Here is a 23,402-nt window from a genome sequence, read left to right on the forward strand (position 1 = left end):
CCTGACCCAGCAGTGAGGTAATCACTGGAGGACGCCTGGAGTAAAAGTGAACTTTGATGGCGATGTCTGGGATCATGTCTCGGAATCCCCAGACAGTTTGGACTACTACAAAGTGTGTGTGTGTGTGTGTGTGTGTGTGTGTGTGTGAGGGATGACATAATTGTTGTGCACCAGACAGGGTCCATGTGAAGGATGAAGCCCAAAAATCCATTACAGAATCTCTCCACACAGCTTTGATAAGACAAACGGAAATACATGCTCAACGAAGAAGTACAGTTGGTCCTTGATAATTTATAGATCTGCCTGTTTTTTTCTACATGTTTGATAAGACCAGAGAGGACAAAAGGACGATTACTACTACAGTGGTGTTGATGATGATGATGATGATGATGATGATGATGATGATGATGAGAATAAGTTCAGATATATTCTAATATAAAATCTAATGTCTCAATGAATCTGTCTATTTAAAAATGACTCCTTCATTCATTTATTTTGCAGAAGTAATAATCCAACTGAATGTGACATTTCACAGAAAACTTTATAATGATGTACTGACAGATTTAGTTCTCTTATTGTAGTAGAATTTCTGGACTCTTGAAGACAGGGCATTTTTTAAGCATTAAATAGACAATTTTAGACAATATGATCCTTTTGAAATGTTGTGTTTCTCTGCTCTAGTGTCCCTGTGCAGACACAGACAGCAGACATAGTTATGCAGCATCACCTGCTGGCTTAGTGGAGAACTGCCAACATTACAGAAACTGCCAAAGGATGGGACAGAAACAGCAGCATTGCAGATGCAGAACAAGGAACCTCATTTATTCCATCAAAACAACCAAAAGTTCAGTTTACAGTGGAATGTAAACTGTTAGAATTTATCTGTAGAAAGGAAAGCCACATTATGTAATGGTATATTCACTGAGGTATGCCACAAAGACTGGAAAATGGTCCACTGAAAGATCATCGTCCTCAAGAACAAAGACATAAGTCATACATTCTTGGGAAGAGGGGAAGAAATCAGAAGTGACTTTGTTGTGTCATAATTTCCCCAAACTCTTCCCTATGATTATTTTCAAGAGATAAGCTTTAATTCAGTGCATGACAGTATACACAGAGGACTGTGGGAAAGTGGCTGACGGATACCAGGGACCTGTATGCTTGTCCCAAGATAGTTTCACAATGCCTATAAAGACATCTCACTCCCCACTCATTCTAGGATCACTAAAAGCCCAAATACCCATTTTGGTCCACTTTGGGTTTGGATGGCTACATCACTGAGCCAAACTTATGAATGAAGACATTTCAGCCAGAGCCTGGAGCAACGCTAGTGGAAACCAATTTCCAAACAGTAAACAAAAAAGCTAAAATTTTCCTATGACCAAGTATAAAGGAAAATAGATAATGTAGAGCTTAATCATCAACAAACAAAACAGAGCATTTGCTGTCCGCCTCCTTAAACAGCACAATAAAGCGTCACTGCAAATTATATTTACGGTACATGACGCACCAACTTGCTCATTCAAGCCCATTTATATGCAACTGCAAATGAAACAGTGAAAAGAAATTTGACATTTCTAAAATACTTGATGCAGACTAAAAGTCAGAATTATTCTGTTCTGTACTGTTCATAGATACGATGCTGTTAAAATAAATCACATCCTACATCATCACACTGACAATAAAAGACAAGATAACAGACAAACACCATGTGAAAGCATCAGATGGTGCATGAGCATGAATGCAACATTAATTAACAATATAAATATACAAACCGCATCCATTCATCTCCAACTCCAACAAATTAGCAAAACAAATAAAGAAAGTTTGTGTATAGTACATGCAGGTACCTGGGCATATGATCCAAAGCCAAATATTTACCAAGTTTGGACATTCAACAAAATCATTCTTGCTATGCAAACTAGTGAGCAAAAGAAACATAGTGAAATACCAGACCCCATGTTTGGGTATGGGGCCTCCAGTGGTTGAGTGAGCTTTGACCTAAAATAGGTCTGAGAAATGTGGATATGCTCTATGAATAGAGATAAAACAGACTGTGGAGGGGAAAATTCAAAAAGATGAAATAACTTAAGGGTCTGCAAATAAACCTTCAGACATCAGTGTAGAAAAATGAATTTTATGTGGATGGTGGTTTGCAGAGGGCATGGGAAAATCTGCCTCGACAGTGAGGAAACTTTGGTTCTTTTGAACAGTAATGCAATCGTGTAGCCAGAATGTGAAGTCTGAAAGGATTTCTGTAATTTGAGAGCAGCCTCTGACAACAGGATTTGTCCTGTATTGTGTGGGTCTTTACAGAAAGGCTCCAGCTGAAGAAGAACAGACAAAGGACCCAACTTTGAATTATCACAAATGACGTGTGTGGAATTTTTATGTGTAAAATCTACAAACCCTTTCATCAGTGTTTTTATGGTTGCTATAACAGAAATGGCATATTTTCAGAAGAATTCTTTTTCTTTTAAATTCTCTTTCCTACAATATGACTCAAAGAAACAATTTTGAGATTTAAGTTAAACCAAGCAACATTAAACTTGAATTAAGTTGGCTCAATATTTCAAGTTTTAGACTTAGATTTGACTGTTGTGTTGGTCTACAGTACATTACCTTTAGGCCATCCTTGGATCAGCCAGTGAAAGGAAAAGTGGAGTTCTTACATTTCAGAGAGAACAAACATCTTAACAACACAATCTTATTCAAGAGAAAATATTATAAGACACAGAGAGTAATTTAATAAAGGAAATTTAGATAATGTCAGTTCAAGTAGGACTGCGGGTACCGCAATGTGCCACTAGAGGGTGGATTGACAAACCTAAAATACGGTGGACAACCAGAGGTAACATCAACTGAGTCTTCTCCACGATCACAATCAACGGCACTATTAAAAACATGGTGAAAAAAAACACCAAACCGGGATCATTAGACGAGATCTTCACATCATCTCAGATGCCTTAATATAGAAAACCTGGCCAGAATATGGAAGCTGAACTTTCCAACTTCATATAAAAGTACATATGACTGAGTGGTCTGAAAATAAAACAGTAGACTCTTTTACATGTTTATTAGTCACAGCTGATGTCTGGTGCATCGCAATGAGCCCTGTTATGATTTGGGCTCTCCCGGGTGTTTGCGGTCCCTCCTCCGTCAAACGTCAGAAACTACTGGTATAAAACACATGCGAGGCCATACCGACCGCTCAAAGTCGCATATACCTCGTTAACCTGACAGCCTGCGGTCTGTCTCCTCAGAGACAATAACGAGGCTCTAGATTTTAATGAGAAAGAGAAAAGGAGGAATATGCCCAGCTGTGGGACGGCTTAAATCTACTGGATTGAGCACAAGAATGCAAAAGAAAAGTCTGTTTGTTTCTACAGAGATCCTTGTGCCGGATAAATTTCATATATGTGGGAGAGTTTCTGTTGCTCGGGACTTTGAATTGGGTAATGTCTAATGGGCGAACACACACTTGGATTTCTGCTGATAGCAAAAGGGACTGCCACGAGAAAACGAATTAAGTGAGGAGTTTTTCATCATAAGCTCCAAAGGAAGTTCAAAGAAACAACAGCAGGGTTCATCAGCTTGATCTGAAGGCTAACTGACACTGACCTTGGCAGTCGTCGCCGGTGAATCTGCACATTTCTACCGAGCGAACCAAATGCAGAGAGAAAGATGCATTTGGGTAAGGCTTTACTGTTTGTCCTCCTCCTCAACTGCGCAACTCTGAGCTCATGCCTGTCAACTTGTGCCACCGTGGATATTGACCATGTGAAAAGGAAGAGGGTCGAGGCGATACGAGGTCAGATTCTGAGCAAACTCCGATTGACGAGTCCTCCGCACTCCCTCGGACCCAGTAAAATCCCTTATCAAATCCAAGCATTGTATAACAGCACCAAGGAGCTACTGGAGGAGCTTGGGAGGGATCGGCAGCAAAGTTGCGGTCAAGACAACACAGAGACAGAGTACTATGCCAAAGAGATATACAAATTCAACATGGTCTACGGACCGCCAGAGAGCAGTAAGTATTAAAGCTGTTTAGGCAGCTAAGTTTCTATCACTGGTGTTTTTTTTTAAATTGTCAGCAATCAAGGTGTCCACTGTGCGTAATTACGCACCAAATGAAGCCAGCCAGACGCGTCAATCTATGTCATATAGCTTAATCACTGACTTTTTGCTCTGCTGCATATTAAAGATCTCCTTTAGACAAGTTTAAGGTTTAATACACAAACACTTAGGTTTATATAATTTGTGTCTAATATGGGCTTCCACAAAAATAAATAAATAAATAAATAAAATTTAAGTTACCTGGCTAAAAATTCATAAAGTTACAGCTAGTCATTCTCCCCTGTTGAGAAACCCAGAATCTGCATATTTATATGCAAATATTTTAAATTCTTAAGTTTAACTGCTGGATACAAGATTTCTCCTACTTCACCATGAGCACAGATAAACTTTCCTCCTTCAGCAGTTGAATGTGAAGTCAGCCTTCTTGTATTAACTCTGCACCTAGATCATTTTCCACATTCAAAAAAGAAGGTGTCTGTGTCAGAGCTTTCTGGGTTTTGTAAATCTGAAAGTTGAACTTGTTTTGCATTTGGAGGATGTGCTTTGTTCCTGTAATGCTCACCAACCTGTTTAACCCTGAACTAGTGTTCCAGGAAAGTCACTCTCCTCCTACTCCTGACTCCACTCTTCCTCCTCTTGTTTTTTTCCTCCATGGATTCTGTCCCTCTCCCCAGATGTTCCCATTTCCTTTCCAGTCAGGCCCAAATGAGAGGGACATCTGCCCAGGCAGAGGGGGATGCCTTTAGGAGAGGGAGTAGGAAAAGTTAACAGAGGTGGACAGGAAACGTTAGATGATGGAAGGACCTCCCCATTAGCCTGGTTAGAGGGATCCCTCTCCCCCCCAGAGTGTGACTCTACAGGAGTGGGGTCCCATGAAGCTATCACATACATAGACACATCATTACAACCCACCTCCCCATTGAAACAGAGCTTTGAGTGAACCCCACTGGATGTCTTGGCCTGTGAATCCCCCACAGGGGTGGCCTGTGAGCATGAGATCACTAACTCAGTGCTCAGGTTTAACTTTGCTTAATTGAGTGTGAAACTGAGCCAGCACCAAAAAGATTTCACTGTGCCATCATTATATTGCCAAAAGCTAGTGTTAGGTAACATTTAGTATAATAGTTATAAATGTTAAGTTTTAATAAAGTTAATAATAACTTTACTTTGTTTCAAGAATATTTGTTAAGATTATCAGTAAAGTCCTGCTCAAATTTTTTGCTCTGTACTAAACCTCTCTTTGGCACTACAATTTCCTTTATAGAATTAAAAGATATGAACTGGAAGTAGAAAACCTACGCTGAGAGGGACATGTGTCAGTACTTGAGGGAGATTCATACAGCATGTGGTCCAACTGAGTCTGGATTACTGAGAAAGTAGAATAGGATAAATGCTGTGCGTGTGTGAGAGCCGGAGAGGGCCTCATGGTCTAGAGGAAAGCCAAGACCATTGCATCACAGTCCCTTTGAAATCAACAGGTGTTTCTCAAAAGACCTATTTTCCTTCAGCAATGTTCTGTTTCGAATCTCACAAAACAGTTATGACAAAAACGCCAGGCTGAAGGTGCCTCAAGTTCATGTGGTGGTTTTATTTTTGGATTCAGAGTCATAGATGGGCTTAAGGTACAAAGATGTTAGAGAGATTTACACACATGTACTTTTTTTCCTAACAATTGGGTGAAGGCCATTGTTTCTTTTGGCATAACCTTATGTGATTAAAGAACAAATGGGAAATGGCAGAAAAACAATATAACACTGTAAGAGCTGAACTGACGCATAAGTACCTGCAAGTGTGTCCTCGTCAACAGCTCTACTACTTAGATATTTAAAATGTGAACAACCTAATATCACCCTTAACGTTTTACTTTGTCAAACTTAAAACTGTGGTATTGGCAGAGGTTTTTATGTGTACAGTGTGATCTCATACCTGGAAATATGCATTCTGTCAATAGCTTATACAGTATGTCCACATACATATACTGAGCCTGCTCAGACTGGTTAATGTGATTTTCATATGCTGGAGCAGGCAAGATGAACCGTTTTCAGATTCATTGTGCTGAACTCTCTCTTTCCTCTGGCAGGGGCGACTCATGATTTCTTCGGTTAAATGATAATAAGGAGACGTAATCTGTCTCAGCAGATTAACAAAAAATCCCACAGGTTCCTTTCTAAAAGTTTCATAACCTCTCTGATCAAGGTTAAGACACTTGTTTTACTTAAATCGGTGTGGCTGCAAAACTCACTTTTATTGTAGTCCCACTTTGAATTTTTGAGTAACAGGTATGTTAATTTTGTCTATAGCTGCTTTCAGTTCTCTTATCAACAGCTCTCGAAACAAAGCAAATGACTAATACCATTCCTAACAAATGGTCCACTTCATATATAATGATGTTTCCTAAAAATCTATTTACAGTAGCGGCGTCTGAAATGTTAAGATGGTGTCTGATCCAAAGCCAGACAATTCCTCGAATTTGTCTCCAAGAAGTCCTCCAAGTTCAAAAACAAAATACACTGTTTGTCCATCCTCTCTACAATGACTGACGCCCAGCATTGGCAGGACAGTGTTTGTCACAAATAAAAAATAAATCCTTTTTATCACTGGGCAATGGCATGGTTAAGTTAAGTAGGCCTCTTCGTTAAGTTTAGGTAAACTTCACTGTCGTGGTTACAGTAACAAACACTTGGTTAAGATTAAGGAACCATTGTGGTTGTGCTTTAAAAAAAATCTCCATGGTCATCACTGAAGGACATCCATCCATCCACCCTGACCTTTTCCATATGCAGACTGTGTCGCTCTATCATGACGTTGCCTTTGCCCCTGTCAAAATTACTACAGCCACTAGGGGGCTTTGTCACTCGAACATAAGCTTATATTGTTTTGGGGCACTGGCTGAAACGACTGACACTGTCATTCTTCTCTGAAGCCCAAAAATGCCCTTTAAAGATGCACTCTAATTGACAGTATACTTATTTAGCATCCATACAAATGTTTTCATAATGGTACGTTTCTACTTGACATTAAAGGTAATGATTCCCTTTAGGAACTACTTTTTTTCATTAAAGATGTGGTTATGTACATTTAGCCTGAGTCTTCTTTGCTAGGTGCAACAAAATGTTTTGATAAACATTTATAGGCATTTGTCCCTACTATGTTCTAGTAGACGGTTTGATCCCTTCCCACAGAACCAGGCTAGCTGTTCCACACTGTTTCAAGTCTTTATGCTAAGCTAACTGACTGTAGCTTCATATTTACTGTATGAACATAGGAGTGATATCAATGTTCTCAGCTAACTCTCAGCATAAAGCAAGTAAGTGTATTTCCCAAAATGTTGAACTATTCCCTTAAGATAAGGTAGAAACAGCAGACTGCGTGTGAACCCAGTGATTATGAAGACACAGCCACCTTAGGGTGTTGCCCCTTGTGGTATAACAGGACTTAGAGTGCTGGCTGTGTGGAATCAATTTTTGACTCAGAACCAGTGATTTCACTCTCTTTCCCCCAGTTAATGTGGGCAAACACACACTATCCTTTTGATGGTTTCTGAAGGTAAACTGTTGACCTTTGGTGGATCTGAGGCAGCTCTGTGAACCACCACAAATCTGTGACAGGTGCAAATGAAGCAGAAAGCTGCTGGAAGACTGGCAAATTACTGCATTGAGAGGCTGGACAGCAAACATCGGAAAGATTTCCTTTTATAGCATGGTACGCATACAGAATCTGGCATATGTCAATGACTGAGGTTGGGTTGTGGAGAAGTCATCATGGTCAGAAGGCGTTTGGGTCCAAAAAGTTGTCAGTGGAACTGAGGATAGAAGGGTTTTTGATATGCAGATACCAGGGAGATGAAGTCATGCTAAGCTCAATAATATTGCTATTTCAATTACAACATTTTCATTTCCACCAAATATAGACAAAAAGTGTTGGACAAACATTGAGGAATTTTTGATAAGGCAGGCAACAACACCAATCATTTCACTGTGGCTGATAAACTTAGTGCCAACCAAGGGTCAGTAAACCCAAGTTCATATCTTAGGTGTGAATGGGTTTATAAGTTTTCCAGTATATAATAAACATGTTAATCCATGCCCTTATTTTCATTCTCATGTGGAGCTGTATTTCAACACATGGTATGACAAAAGGGAAAAATGCAAGCTGTCATCATGAGCTTGAAATTATTATCAAGTGGATAAAAGCTTGATCAAAAGGCACAGTCCACTCTACCCTCACTAAGTCACTCAGCCAAAAGTACTTTCAAAAATCAGTTGTAAGCTGAAATGAGTCGATCATCAGATCAAATATCATATCAAATATCAATATCAAAATAATCAGCAACTACTTTGATAATTGATTATGTTTTAGTCATTTTTGAAGCAAAGTTTAGTTGCTTAAAGTTTACAAGCTTCAGTTTCTTAATTGTGAGGATTTGCTGCGTCTCTTTGTCTTAATTGATGGTAAAATTAACACTTTGGTTGTTGAGGTGTTGACCAGACCAAAACTTTAGGAAATTTAGATTTTTTAGAATAAGATTTTTTTCCACTATTTTCTAACACTTAATAGACAAAATGATAAGTGGAATAATAGAGAAAATAATCGGAAGATGAAACAAGAATTAAAATTATTTGCAGCCCCCATTATAAACTTTTAAAAAAAGAGTTTTTGTTTCATGGTGGCAACCCCTTGTTCTTACATATAAATTATTATTTTTGCAAGGTTGTTAAAAAAAAAAAAAAAAAAAGGTTCTTAAAATAGTGATGACAAAATAACTTTTAAAGCAGGAAACATTTTGACATGTCACAGTGGGAAGAGGTCGGGTTTCAATAATAAAATGAATGACATCTAAATTCCATTTAGCTGCTTCAATTTCTGAGTCCTGGTATTGTTCAAACCAGAATAGAATTTAATGTAATAATGTTAACGTTATTGGTAACACCTGTGCTTTTCCTTCTATGCTAAGGCAAAATGTCTGCTGTGAAAAGGGCCTACACCTGATAAACTGTTCATTTCATCACTTGCATTTATATGAAGGAGATCACAAAGTAATTATCTGTGATTATGTTGTCCAGAAGTGATGATGCAGTTGTCTGGACATACACTGCTGGTTTTGTCAGATCCTGATAAGACTTTCTAAGCCTGTTCTCTCACTTAACTTTTATTTTATTCTCTCTGTTCCAGACGATCTGCTCTACTGCCCAAAAGGCATCACCTCTAAGGTTTTCCGCTTCAACGTCTCCGCCATGGAAAGGAACTCAACCAACCTCTTCAGAGCAGAGTTTCGAGCTCTGAGGGTGCCAAACTCGAGCGCCAAGAGGAATGAACAGCGGATTGAGCTCTACCAGGTGTGTAAAGATACTGTTTCCTTGTTCTTCTACCCAGATCAAAGGCAAAGCTCAAAGTCAAGGCAACAAGAATCTTCAAAATCTATCTTTTCTGGATTTAATCTTTGTATGCTGAAACATTACTAGATTCTAGTCTGTCAGGAATGCATCTTACATAAGCTGGTTACTTGTTCTCCACCACATGATTTCAGACTCTAATTGACAAAGAGAGCCAATGACAACCAGATTGTGGTTGCGGGCGTGGGTAGCAGCCAGACCAAAAGCCAAAAAGCTCAACAGGCCTGCGGAGTGTTTGCAGAAGTGAGACAGGGTTACTCTTAGTGCAGTACTGGCAGGTCAGATCTAATACGCTCACCATTTTGGTTATGAAGAGGCCTTTTTTAAATCAAGCTATTAAAGGGGGCTGTGCTCTGTTAAGTGATGAAATGATGCCACCACTTTCCTAAGTTGGAGTCAACATCATCAAGCCCCTGTTATTCTGTCTTAATATCCTTTGCATTTATGGATCCAATATAAAGAGAAGTATAAAAATAAAAGTGATAAAAAAATACCACAGTATACAGATACTCTGGTCAGGCATGATGCTATGAGAAATGCAAAAAGACAATTTTACCAAACACAGAATAATACCACAGGCAAATGCAACCCTGATTTAAATAAGTGTGTTATTTTTTGCCAATTAAATGTAGTGCAACGTTTTACATTGTTTGTTATCATGACTGTATCAGTTTCTGTTACCGTCTAACAGACTATACATGTGATGGAAGAAGATTTCAAGAAAAATCTGACAATAAACTGTCATCAAATTTAATTCAATCCTCACCAACTTCTGCGCCAATCACACACCACTTAAGTTCTTTCACGGTTGGCATCGAACAATTGTGTGTTTGCAGAAGACCTTAATCTGGTGGTCAGTGTTATGCAGGGGAGCAGCAGGGGGCAGGTGCTGTAATTTTACCAAAGAAAATTATTTTTACTGCCGGTTTCAAACACGGGGGGGAGTACAGGAGAGGAGGCTCACACTCAGTGATGGAATACATATTTGATCTTTTAAGAGTAGAAATAAAACAATGAGTAAATAAAAGTCCTGTGTTTAAACATAAGTATTGACAGCAAAAATGTATTTATTTTTGTGTAAATGTGCTTAGTTACATAACACCACTGGTCACTCAAGACAGATTTCCTATTTCCTTCCTTTCATATTGGTTCACATTTTCATCTAAATACAAGAGATGCTTGAGTGTGCATTGTTTTACTATTTTACTCCAGAGACAGGTCAGGAGCTAGACTTGTAATTTACTTTTATAGGTGCTCCCACTGAACACACAGCAACCACGAGTTTCTTTTTGAGCAAAAGCTATGAACTGGACAAATATGCTTATATTTAGAAAGAATAAAATTGACTGTGGGTAACGTGGAAGCAGCAGCTTGCAGTGAGAAACTCACAGACAATTAGCATCCAATTCTGCAGCTTTGCACATTTTTCTTTAGCCTTTAGCCTTTTGTTTTCGTCTAACACACATTTACTAAATGGTCGAAAATTACCACTGCCCGCAAGCTTGTTTTCAACAACAGCTGGCTGTTATTTTCAGCAAACAAGATTTCATACACTATGCCCCACCTAGCAATGACACAGCGTATAGATGAGATTAGAAACTAGCTCGCTTTTGGAGAAAGGTAGAACAGCTAGCAAGCTAAAGAGCCAGATACAGAGAAACAGAAACAGACCTAAAAGAAGTGTGAATATTGGACTTACATTTAAAAGTTGGACAAAAACATGAATCCAAGTGAGTGTTGCTCCATGTCTCCTGTTTTTTAACAGGTCAACGTGTGTCAGGATGTCTGTCAATGGTCAGTCAAGTCCTTCTGCCCCCAACAGGCCAAAAAATAAAAACAGAAAAATACACCCCAGGTGTTTTGAGTTATCTGGCTAATTAGTCCTAATCTCTCTGCAAATGTTGCATGGATTGCTTTGGTACACACATCGCGCACATTCATGTTGTCCTAAAGATGAACTGTCACCACTTTGGTGATCCCCTCACTTTTTTTTTATCTGGCATCCCCATCAGGTCCAAATTTCACTTTGGTTTATGATGACATACCTGCACAACCAACAGTCTCAGTTTGTGTTTAGTGGTAATTAGCAATTTTTAGCATGCTAACATGCTAAATTACAGTGGCGAACAAGGTAAACATTATACAACATTAGCATTGTCATTATGCTAATTGTCATTATGAGAATGTTAGGAAGCTGACATTAGTATTTATCTCAAATTATCAGTGTGTTGATATGAATGTAATTCCACATTCATGTGGTGTGGGAGGGGAAGCGATGATGATAAAGGTTCTCATATTTATGACTGGCCAGCATTCTGACCTGACAACTGAAAGTGGAAGCAGCAAGCAAAATGTTGGCTAAAAACACTATAAATGGCTACTTTAGAGGAAGGTGATTTGAACAAAGTGTAAATAATGTTGAGTGAGTTGAGTTTAAAGATACCGTGCTTGTTCAGTGTAGCATTATATCTATTGCATCTCAGCATTTAATTAGTTGTGACAACAGACTTCGGCAGATTTTCATAATTATGACTTGGATGTTGACGTGAACGCTATTTACAAGTGGGAAACTGGTAATTACGGTGACTACAATAACACACTAAAGCACCATAATTACAGCCTCACACAGCAATTAGGATGTAGGCCCTTACTCTTCTTTTACATTTATTTTTGAGCCTATATAATCTGTATGTACGTTCCAGTAATCACATTATTTTAGCTCATAGCACGATTCATTACAAGTGATCAAAACTGTCACTGGATAATTAGAAAAAGACAACAAAGAGCCTTGTCTTGTACCACCAGCCTTGTCTGGTGTCTGCTCTATTCTACATGTTGTTTTGTTGAAGCTATTTTAGTATTGAGCGAAAACTTTCCAGAGTGACCATGTCTTATTGCCTTGCAGATTGTGAGGCCAAATGAACACATTAGGAAACAACGCTACATTGGAGCCAAGAATGTGCTAACCAAAGGTACCCCAGAATGGGTCTCCTTCGATGTGACTGAGACAGTGCGGGAATGGCTGATGAACAGAGGTGAGACTGTGATCACTGTCATTTGTTTTTTTACTCATTAGTCCTAATGATCATCCCATGTTTGATCTCAGAATCATGACTTTTTTCTTTTCTTACAAATATTGAGTTTTAGTAACTTTGACAATCCTCTTCTCTGTACTTGTTTACCATCAGGAACTAATCTTGGCTTGGAAATCAGTGTGCACTGCCCCTGCCACACCTTCAACCCAAATGGTGACATCATTGACAATGAGAACGAAGTGCTGGAGGTGAAGTTCAAAGGTGGGCTTCAACAACATTTTGTCATATAGTTATTTATTCCGGGTGTTAGTTGCTCTTTTGATTTCATTTCTGTTAATGTTTTCTCGTCATCTTTCTATCCTATCAGTTTAGAAGCTGGTGTTCATATGTTCTTAGTCCTTACTCCTACAATTTACAGGATTTATTCTTTAATCATTTTTAAAAATATGTTGCAATTCATTTAATAATTTGTGGAGTTTGGTACAAGATTGATTTAATTCAGCACCTACTTTAAGTGCTGATGATCGTTTGTCTTCATGTGGAAGATGAGGTGTTGCCTGATACAACTTTTGCCTCAGAGGACTAAAAATAAACTTGCAATGAAAATATTTTATTTGCATTATTAGAAACAATATATCAGACATAATTTTCATGTTGGTGTTTTTATTTCTGTGTTGTGTAAAATAATTACAAGGATAACTGTTTCGTACTCTATAATTTTAAAAATTGTATGCACAGATTCAAGGAAATTATGAAAGGAAAAAAGCCACTAAATAGTTGGTTTACTTGCTCCTCCATCATGTCTATAATTAAGGCGTGGATGGAGATGAGGAGCACAGTCGCTTGGATCTGGATCACCTGAAGAAGAAAAAGGAACAGTACCTGCCTCACCTTATCCTCATGATGATCCCACCCCATCGCTTGGACACTCAGTACACACGCCGACGCAAGAGAGCACTGGACACAAACTACTGTTTCTCGTAAGGGACACATAAATTATCTTTAGTAACAGACAAATAGTTATAACTTGTAAAAAGGTGTTTACATGCATCAGCTTATAAATGTAATGTTTCAAATATGTGCTGCAGCATACTGTATCATATTCATGTAACCAAGAAGGTCAGAATGTAAATGTGCATCTAATTGCATGATTACAAAAATTAATCTGGAGACTGATTTCACTATTGTTGTGTTTCCTCATCACAGAAACACGGAGGAGAGCTGTTGTGTTCGCAAGCTCCACATTGATTTCCGGCGTGATTTGGACTGGAAGTGGATCCATGAGCCCAGTGGTTACGATGCCAACTACTGCTCTGGGCCCTGCCCCTACCTGAGGAGCTCAGATACAACACACAGCTCGGTAAGGACTCCACAGGGATACAAAACAAGAGATTTTGTGAGACACTTTCCCACAGTGTAAAACAAAAACATATTTTTCGCAAATTTTTTGCGGTAAATAGCCATGCAGGTACATTTAGCTTTATTTGCCCAGATTTTACATATGCCCCTCCGAGTCCTCTGCCTCCATCTCGAAATGTTCACAGCATCAAAACTTTGGACTTGATCTGAGGCTGCCCTGTGTAAAATCTACCTAAATCTGACAACCATGAACCCAAAGATAATTACACTCTGCCCAAATAGCAGTTGACCAAAACAGAGCTTTTAGCTCCATGTTTTGGTTCTTGAGCTCATACATGAACTGTATGGCTGAGCTATAACAACAGAACTGAAAATAGTATAGGTAAGAATGGCCGCAAAAACTTCTAGACAAGCAGATTGCATATTTTAGACCATAATCTACCAGAAAATGTGAGATTAAACATCATAGAATTTAAAAGAGTGTTTAGTTGGTTATTATAAATATATATATGAATTTTCAATTATACGTCTCAGTACTTACAGATAGAAGTCTAGCCATTACACTGAATAAGTCAGTAAATTATCAAGATCCCATCACCCTATGGATACTGAATATAATACAACTTACTCAGTTGTTGCACAGCTGTAAATAATATCTGAAAGTGAGCTTTGATCTCTCCCGTGTGCTTTCCAATAGCTGCTGAGCCTGTACAACACTCTGAATCCAGAGGCATCAGCCGCCCCCTGCTGTGTCCCTCAAGACCTGGAACCCCTCACTATACTCTACTACTCTGGACGAACCCCCAAAGTGGAACAGCTCTCCAACATGATTGTCAAGTCTTGCAAGTGTAGCTGAGAAGACATTGAAAGGCGAGGTAGTGTGGCACGATTTTACTAGGTACTGACCAAACCCATGCTCGTTGACTTTTGGACTCTTAGCTGTGACAAATACTTAAACTGACCCTGTGGCCTCGTGGCTTAGATCTGAAAACCACTCTGGAGGTCACACTTTTTTTTTCCAAGGATGCAGATTTTCTTAAAACTTGAGGTCATCTTTTTTTTGTTGTTTTGTGTTTTTTTCCACCCACTCAGTCAGTTCTGGATGACAAGTAGTTTTCTTCTTAATCCTAAAAGATCCAACCCAAACCACACTCGGTCTTACAATCAAGGTACGATCTTTAAATATTTCCGTCTAGATTTGTGAAGATGGACAGCACACTCTTCAGGCTAGATTACAGAGACTCCTGTACAAATCTATCTGTGACACAAAGAAAAAAGCAATGAAATAATGAAAGAGACTTAACTTTGTGCTATATTTTCCACTTCAGAGCTCAAGCAAATATTCCACTAAGTTCAAGTCTCTGCATTATCAGCATAGCAGCTTTCCTGTCTCTAGCCTTGGAACAGTATTGTTAATAGTCACAAATATAGATGGTGCTCTCCTGAAAGGTTGAAGAGTCCTTTCAGGCTGGATTTTTCCTTGAACTTGCCTTAAGCTCCCTTCCCTTCAAACAGTGGGCATTATCTTCAATCACAAAAGGAGAAAGGACAGACTTGCTGCTGTATCCAAAGCCATAGCTGTGGTCAGGGAAAAGGAGAGCTGAGAGAGAATGCCTGTTGGATTTGCAATGGAAAGTGAATGAACAAAGAAGTTGAGCCAAGCTTTTCTTTTTTTGGCCAGCCAGCAGCAATGGCCTTTTTTTTCGGTGCATCTATTAGAATGGATGGAAGAAGAGAAAGAAGAAGGAGAAGAAGAAGGAGAAGAAGGAGAAGAAGGAGAAGAGGGAACCTGTATGCAAGGGAAGAACTGTGATGGAAACTAGCCATGAGCGCACTGCCTGCCATTCACTGGAAGTTTTCATTCCTAACAGGTTCAAATTATTTTTGGGACATCAAAGAATATACTGGAAAAGAACAAGTGTTATGCAACAAGTTTTTATTCTATTTTTTTTTTATGAGATTTCTTTTGCATAAATAGCAGATTTGGTCTGTTATGCAACTTGTCATATAGTGATTGTTTCACTATCTGGGATGAAAATTGATAGATGGAAACACTTTTATATAAAACCACAAGTACTGTTACATTTCCTTGTGATTTAGAAAGAATGTGCAACTTTTTTGTGCATAAACAAATATTTTGACCTGTTGTATACTAAAATCTTAGTGTATTAAAAGGTGACTATCCCCAGAAATTTCAATGAGAGCACTTTTCTCCAGCAATAACAGGAAATGTAATGAAATTTGAAGTGCAGCTGTTTATTTCTTTAAAAAAAAAATCATATTATTCTATCAACTCACCTGTCACCTTTCACTCCAGCCAGCTGACAAGGAGTCACATGTGCATGTGCAGTCCGGACTCTGGTGTTCCCAAAACACTGCAGTCTTTCATTCCCTCTGCTCCGTCTCTGTTTGTGTTGGTGCTCTTTTACAGTGTGAAGCCCTAATGGAACAAAAAAATGAAGAGGGAGGGGAAGAAGTCATAACATGACAGTGGCTGGATGTACAGTAAGACCTCATTTTTCTCCGAGTCAGGAGAACGATTCTGAATCCCTGTACTGTTTGACGTTGGCCCAGTCAGAGTCATCTAACCTTTAGGTGACATTTAGGTGATGTTTTTGGCAGTAATATTGTTTGGTTGACTTGTTGATCATGATTGTTATTAAAAACACAACATGCAAAACCTGTATGAGCCCTTCTTAACCCATAAGAATCACACACAAAATAATCAAATGTAATAGATCTGTAAAAACATTTAGCACCAAATTAGGGAATGATGAATTTACCCACTGGTCTTGTCTGCCATATTGAAATGCTATTTAAAATGCTATTTTCTCATAATGTTTTGGTTACATACGAACATAATTTTTCTTACTTGAATCTCACCAGTCCCACCTGTTTCCTGCAGGCGCATGGAGAGGCCTTTTTTCTACTAGAGTAATAAATTCAACTTCTCTTTCTCAGGGATTGTTGCTTAACAGCTTTCCCAGGCGAGAAGCAATTACTCTTCTTTTCAGAGCATATTAATGTGCAGACAGATCTTTATTTTCTTATTTTTCACAATATGGTTAGTGAAAATCCACACATAAACCAGAGAAACATATTATACATTTTGACACTACATTCCAGATGTTTATCCCCCTTTAGCATGACACTGGATTTGTCTTTTGAATTCTTTAATTCACCCAGATGTCCAATGTCCTGTTTGACCATTGACCTTCTGGAAAAGAGCTGCAGAGCATCTGGACCAAAATGATTTTTTTATTGTTTAACTTGTTTGAAAATAACTTGATGGTTTTATTAGAGAGTCTGAATCATTACACTTTATTAATAATTTACTAATATTATTGATTGGCAGCCTATTTTGAAAGTGAGAACCTCATGAACCATTATAATTTTACTAACTGCAAAATTGATGGCTTGAGTAGAATAATGCGTTCTGAATTATTAATGAAGATAAAACCCAATCTGGTCCTGCCTAAACCTAACCATAAACTTGTTCTTAATAATTAATTATAAATGATCTATAAAGTATTAATACATATCTTATTAACCATTAATAAAGCCAACTGTTAAAGTCTTAATTAAGGGTGCAATTGCACATATAAGCATATACTCTTATGTCAAGTTTGCCAATGGATTGCAATCAGTCGGGCAGTTTTTTTTTTCTTTTTTGGTGGGTTGGGGGTTCTTGGGTTGAGCTAATACGGACTGACAAGTAGCCAGAGAGAATTCTCTTTCTCTGTGTGCCCGTTATTGTTCCCTGTCACAATCAATCAGAGATGAACCATGATAGAGGCACAAAGACCAGAGGGCATGACGAGGTCTAAAACAGGGGTTGGGGCTTTAATGGCTTTGCAGATGGCCCTGTACTAACAAACACATTACCGCTAAAGAGCAGCCATGTCCCATGCATGATTGACTTTTAACCTTCAGCAAAAGTCACTTACTTATTTTCAAGTTCATTTGTCCCTGCTAGAAACAAACTGAGCAAGACTTTAATAAGTTACATATTATGTACATTGACTGCTCTGCAGCTACGCGTCCCTGTTTACTCCTTCAAGTCAGTAAATGCAACCTAAACTGGGCGGTTGTCTACTGGGTGGACTCCCAGTAAAATTAAGATAATATATCTGATTCTTCCAGGGAATCTTTTCCCATGTCGGTGTAATGGAAGCAGGCTGAGGGGTTAGCGATGGTGAGGCCTCTCCTAACAGAGGCAGTAGCTTGGCTTGTGTCTTTCTATTCATGCAAGGAGTCATTTTGGCTCACGTAGCGGTTAGCCACATTGTTCAGAAAACCACCACACAGACGGTAAAAAGCTCAGAGTGAGAGACATACAGTGAAGCTGACGAAGCAGTGATGGGACGTGCTCATCAAGTGTGAGACTGCATGATTGGTATTCAGTATTTGGTGCTAGAATGGTGTATAAGGTGTAGTGCACAAGCATGACAAATAAACACGGTTGTTGAATCATTCATAATTTGCACCACCTAAATGGATCCAAAGGGAGCCCCAGCAGGTACTGTGATTTTATCTATTGCCTCTCTTCTTTAATTGCATACAAGTTTTGAAAAAAACTGTCTGGATTCAGCTGAGTCTGGACTTTTATTTATAGAAACAATGACACTCCAGGGAGGTTTGAAGGTGGAGATAAGAACATTGTTTTCTTCCTCTGGGGTCAAGCTGGCCACCTCAACCTCAAACCTGCAATAAACCTATTTCAGGCTCCCAGCTACTGGATGAGCAAGCCACCATCCCATTCAAGTTCAGGGTCCACTTCTGGGTTGGAGTCTAGCTTTCTCAGAACTTGTCCTCTTCCAAGACTTACCAATGATGAATTGCATGACACGTAAATGCACAGAGGTTTGGAAAACTGTCTGCTGCTATTCCCTGAGCAGATTAACAGATGTGGAGGGAGAAAAAAATGAGAGGGGGAAGTGAGAGACAGAGACAGTGAGGGAAAGTGTGTGTGTGTGTGTGTGTGTGTGTGTGTGTGTGTGTGTGTGAGTGAGAGAGAGAGAGAGAGAGAGAGAGAGAGAGAGAGAGAGTCCTCAAAAGGACTGCTGCTGCAATAAAATCATCAGGTCACATCAGACCAGTTCTCAGGCCCCCGGGTGGAAAGAGTTGTGTAATTCAGCAATGAGAAGAGTGCACACACACACACACACACACACACACACACACACACACACACACACACATATATACATATACAAGTCAAGCCAGCGGCCATAGTTACTGGAAAAGAGTGAAGGGGTGAACAAATATGTAAACACATATCAACTTCATAGACCTTTATAGCTAAACAAATGAATGGGAGGTCTGGATCAAACTACAGCATTATATTACAGCAGAGTGTGTGTTTCCGTGACAGTATTCCAATAATAGAGGGATGGTGTGTGCAAGAGACAGAGGAGAGAAAATAAGAGACTGTGAGAGAAAGGGAGAGAGACAGAGACAGTGCGAGATTGTAATTTGCACTCCTTTTAAATCAGGATACAACAGCCAAGTTTGAATTATATAAACAACTGCTGATCTTGAGATAGAGTAGTAAAAAAAAAAAAAAAAGACAAAAAGATGCAAGAGAGGCAAAACAGTGGCCTCTTAAGTGCAACTATGTGACTTTAATTAATTAAAACACATTCTACATTAATGAAAAGTTGAATTTATAAGCAATACAAAACAACACAACCTTGTTCAGTACACAAAGACTGTGTTTAGACTGACTTATGCCATATTTAACAAAGCGCAGCCCTCTCAGTCATTTGACTAAGGCCAGTCCATGAACGCGGCGGGGGTCCACACAAGGTTGTCCTGTGATAAAGTGGCTCAAATTTTGTCACAACACAACATGATCCAGCAAGGTGCCACACTAGCCAATAAAATACATGCAAACGCACATTCCTGGTTGATTGGCTTTGTTTACTACTGAACAAGATAAAACAGCAGATGCGAATCATAACTTTAATTTCTGCTGCGCATTGTTTTAGTATCTGTAAAGCCTTCACACACATTCATTTGTCACTCACTCCTGAACTTCATTGTCTCATCACCACCTTAAGCAACATGCCCCAACCAATGCAGCCCCTGCTCTGATTAACACAGGGCTCTTTTCTGTCTGATTGCCCACTCAGGGGATTTGCTACTATTTTGTTACTTGCAGCTTATGATGGGTAATGTTAGCTGATGTTAGCTGATGTTAGCAAACTTTACTTTTACTATTTTACTTTACTATTTTTCTATATGAGCAGTACATTCCCGAGTTAGTTCACTGACTTTTTTCCACTTGTGCTACTGTTACAGCAGTTTTTAGCATTTAGCATTATCCTGTAATTGTCATTTGTGGTCCAAATGTTCCCCCCAGAAATTATGTTTACATTCAACTAATTTGTAACAGCAAATGCGCGTGGGATGCCAACTGTGAACTTCAGTTGTATGGCCTCGGAAGCTACTGTACAGCAAAATCTCACTTTAAATTGGTTTCTTTACAACATTTTCAGCTTTTAATTCTCACTTTTCAAATAATCCTATAGAAACGATATAAAATACAGCAGTACTCACATCATGTGACACACAGGAAGTCCCTGTCACATACACAAACAGTCAAACTGTACAACATCCTGACAATAAAATTTAAAACGGACTCCTTTGTTTGAGGACTCTGTGTAACACTGCCAGCAGTGGGGTTTAGGTTTCTGCTATTTCATTTATTTTGTCTCTCTGTAGCTGTAAACACCTTCACCATTTATATCAGGTTATAGGCCCTCATGCTTTGCCTACGACTATATAAACACTCAGAGAAAAATGAGGACTGAGGACGAAGCAGGTCATCTGTGTGGCATATCCTGTATGTACAGTATGTGTGTTCAGCTGGTCTGGTGTGTTTTGCACATACAGTATAGAGCTTGTGAGAAAAAGAGAATCTTAAATCACACAGACACTTGAGCAGTAACACTTGTTAGATTACCCTCTAGGTAATGGTAACACTGGCTGTCTCCCCCGTACTCACCCCAGAAGAGCAAACCAGACTGATGAGGGCAGTCATATCTTTAACAGCCTCCTATGCAGCTGGCTCCACTCAAACAGGTAATGGAGACAGTGTCAGTGGGGTGCTTTCTCCTGCACAAGCCCCACAATGAGGACTTAAGTGGTTTTGCTAAGTTTATTATCTTTCTGCCTGTCTGGGCATACTGTATGTTCTCACAGTTACTGGGGATCAAACTGGTGAAAACAACTATGCAGTGGTCTCTCCACAAAGAAGAAGAGATTTATAACACTTGGATAAAGGCTAAGGAACACAAAGCTTTAAGTCACCAAGTCAATGAGCTGCAAGAGGCCCTAGCAGATGTAAGAAATGCTGAAAAGAAAGGCTTTCTTGACCTCACTTTCCCTTAAGAACACTGGAAATAGCAACAGTGCAAACAGGGGTACAGTCTAGTGCTGTGCTGTGTGTAGTTAAGGATCATTAAAATGGATTGCACTTAATGTTGGTCCATAGAAAGGAAAGTTTCCAGGTGTTTCATATACTGTAGAGTTTGGAATATGACTAAACAAAGGAAAACCAGGTGTTCCCTTAAAGAAAAATCTTTAAACAGGTGTCACAAGCAGCCCAGAGAGGTTTTTATGACTTTATGTTCTACGTCTTTGTAATGAAACTTATTACAATATGCACGATAAGTTAGTGTTAAGTGCCCTTTCCAGCCCAATTATCAAAGTCTACATTAAAATTTGAACTGTGTACACTCAGCTACATGGGCTACAACTGAACTATGGATGCCACAGTTGCGATTAAACACAGTGAAATGCAATCAAATCAAAAGCAACAAGCTTTAATGAGCACTGAAATTTCCCAAGTGAATTAAAGTATTTCAGTTGTAACAATAACTTGACTGTTCAAACGTTCAGCTGGTTCAAACACAACATTACCATCAGTTACTTGTGGACACAGGAAACTGCACTGTTGGACTTTTGTCCATTAACATAAACAACTTAATGCCAAAATTACTCAACAAAAATGGAAAAAGTAAAATTTGTACATTCTGTAATTACTCTTCTATTAGTAACAAGATATTTGTACTGCGTTGTTTCCAAGTTACCAGCAGAAGCAAAGACATGCTGTTCATCCACAAAGCCAATGAGAAACATGTTTGGTTTGTGCCTCCCATTAATCTGCACGAGACCTCGTGACTGCTTTGGCTGGCGGCGCTCCATAGGCGACTGGCTGCTCTATGTCTCACACAATGTGCTTGTGTGTGTGTGTGTGTGTGTGCAAGCAAGGCCTAAAGTTGCATGTGTGTATGTATGTGTATAGGCTATACTATTTGAACCATTTCAGTCCAGAATCTGCTCACAGCATGGTGCAGAATCAGCCCTCTTCTGGCTAAGGTTATACAGTTCGTCAACACCTCCTCCATTGCTCCTGTCCCAAGGTGCGCCCCAGGGTTCAGTGCTTGGTCCTCTGATATTCATCCTCTACATGCTTCCCCTTGGTAACATCATAGGTTGTCATGGTCTTCACTTCTACTCGCCACCAAATCCATCATCACTGAAGCTCACTCCACTCTGAAATACTGCATCAGGGAAATCAAATCATGGATGCAAGTCAACTTCAACTTCAAAATAAACTGTGATAAATGATCAAATGATCATGAGTCATTTTTGACAGCAACCTCTCCTTTGAACACCACGCAAATCATATCACCAAAACTGCTTTCTTCCACCTAAAAACATAACTCATCTCTATGGAAACTTTCATCTATCCCTTCATCACAAAAGCATTCATTATGGTACATTATCCAAAGTCCTAAATAAATTCCAGTACATCCAGAATTCTGCTGCATGCCTGCTCATGTGACCACATCACCCCTGTCCTCCAGAAGCTTCGCTGGCTTCCTGTCCCACAACAGATCCATTTCAAAGTCCCTCTGTCTTCGCTGACAAAGCCCTCCATATTCAGGCCCCCTCCTTAGTCACTGACCTGCTCTATCACCACACTCCTTCCCACAGCCTCCGCTCCTCTGATGCCAAACTTCTGTCTACACCACTCAGGACCAAACACTGGACCTGGGGCGACAAAGAATTTTCCATAGCTTCCCCCTCCCCCTGGAAGTCTCTCCCCGAACACACCCAAGCATCCAAGACCGCACCGATCGGTCCATGTTCAAATCAATACTTAAAACTCACCTTTTCAGAACTGCTTTTAATGTGAATAATGTTGTGTCATATGTTATATCATACATTGATGATAATCTTTAATTCATGTTCAGCATCTGTAAGTGCCCTGAAAAGCGCTCTATAAATAAAATGCATTATTATTATTCATATTATTATTATTAGTGGTAGTATATCAGTGTTTGGGCCTTTATAGAGGAGGTTCACTTTCATTTTCAGGGCCCACCTCCAAAAAATTTTATCTTCCACAATTTACTTGCATAATAATCTGAAGAAATGCACCATTAATGAAAAAATTGAAACATGTGATACTGTAAAGGTGAAATTATATTTTCTACATATAACCTGGTCCACAGGATCTGCTGGA

General features: G+C 39.2%; 2 protein-coding genes across 3 annotated transcripts in view; one reads left to right on the forward strand and one right to left on the reverse strand.

Moving 5' to 3' along the window:
• Window positions 1–12,363, reverse strand: part of LOC139622076 (steroid hormone receptor ERR2-like) — an 89,931-nt gene extending 77,568 nt beyond the window's left edge. The window contains exons 1-2 of one of the 2 annotated variants that reach the window (XM_071479185.1): window positions 11,170–12,363; window positions 4,644–4,817 (exon numbers count right to left, since the gene is read on the reverse strand). The gene's annotated coding sequence lies outside the window, so the exon portion shown is untranslated. The remainder of the gene's footprint in view (window positions 1–4,643; window positions 4,818–11,169) is intronic. The other variant, XM_071479186.1, reaches the window with a different exon arrangement.
• Window positions 3,165–16,544, forward strand: LOC139622077 (transforming growth factor beta-3 proprotein-like). The gene is made up of 7 exons (XM_071479188.1): window positions 3,165–4,030; window positions 9,250–9,413; window positions 12,376–12,505; window positions 12,659–12,766; window positions 13,320–13,485; window positions 13,712–13,865; window positions 14,562–16,544. Exons 1-7 carry the CDS (start codon window positions 3,685–3,687, stop codon window positions 14,718–14,720), a joined length of 1,227 nt encoding a protein of 408 aa, XP_071335289.1. The 5' UTR covers window positions 3,165–3,684; the 3' UTR covers window positions 14,721–16,544.
• Window positions 16,545–23,402: the final 6,858 nt, after the last annotated feature.

This window comes from Trachinotus anak, unplaced genomic scaffold (genome assembly GCF_046630095.1).
Source record: "Trachinotus anak isolate AG129_WGS33_773 ecotype Australia unplaced genomic scaffold, CSIRO_AGI_Tana_v1 ptg000005l, whole genome shotgun sequence".
In the NCBI taxonomy this organism is placed as follows: Eukaryota; Metazoa; Chordata; class Actinopteri; order Carangiformes; family Carangidae; genus Trachinotus; species Trachinotus anak.

Bases quoted from the DNA above. Each gene is read 5' to 3' on its own strand.
- LOC139622077 (XM_071479188.1), top strand. From the start codon at position 3,685: ATGCATTTGGGTAAGGCTTTACTGTTTGTCCTCCTCCTCAACTGCGCA. The intron at 12,506-12,658 runs GTGAGACTGTGA...GTTTACCATCAG, and splicing joins GGAATGGCTGATGAACAGAG to GAACTAATCTTGGCTTGGAA. The intron at 12,767-13,319 runs GTGGGCTTCAAC...TCTATAATTAAG, and splicing joins GCTGGAGGTGAAGTTCAAAG to GCGTGGATGGAGATGAGGAG.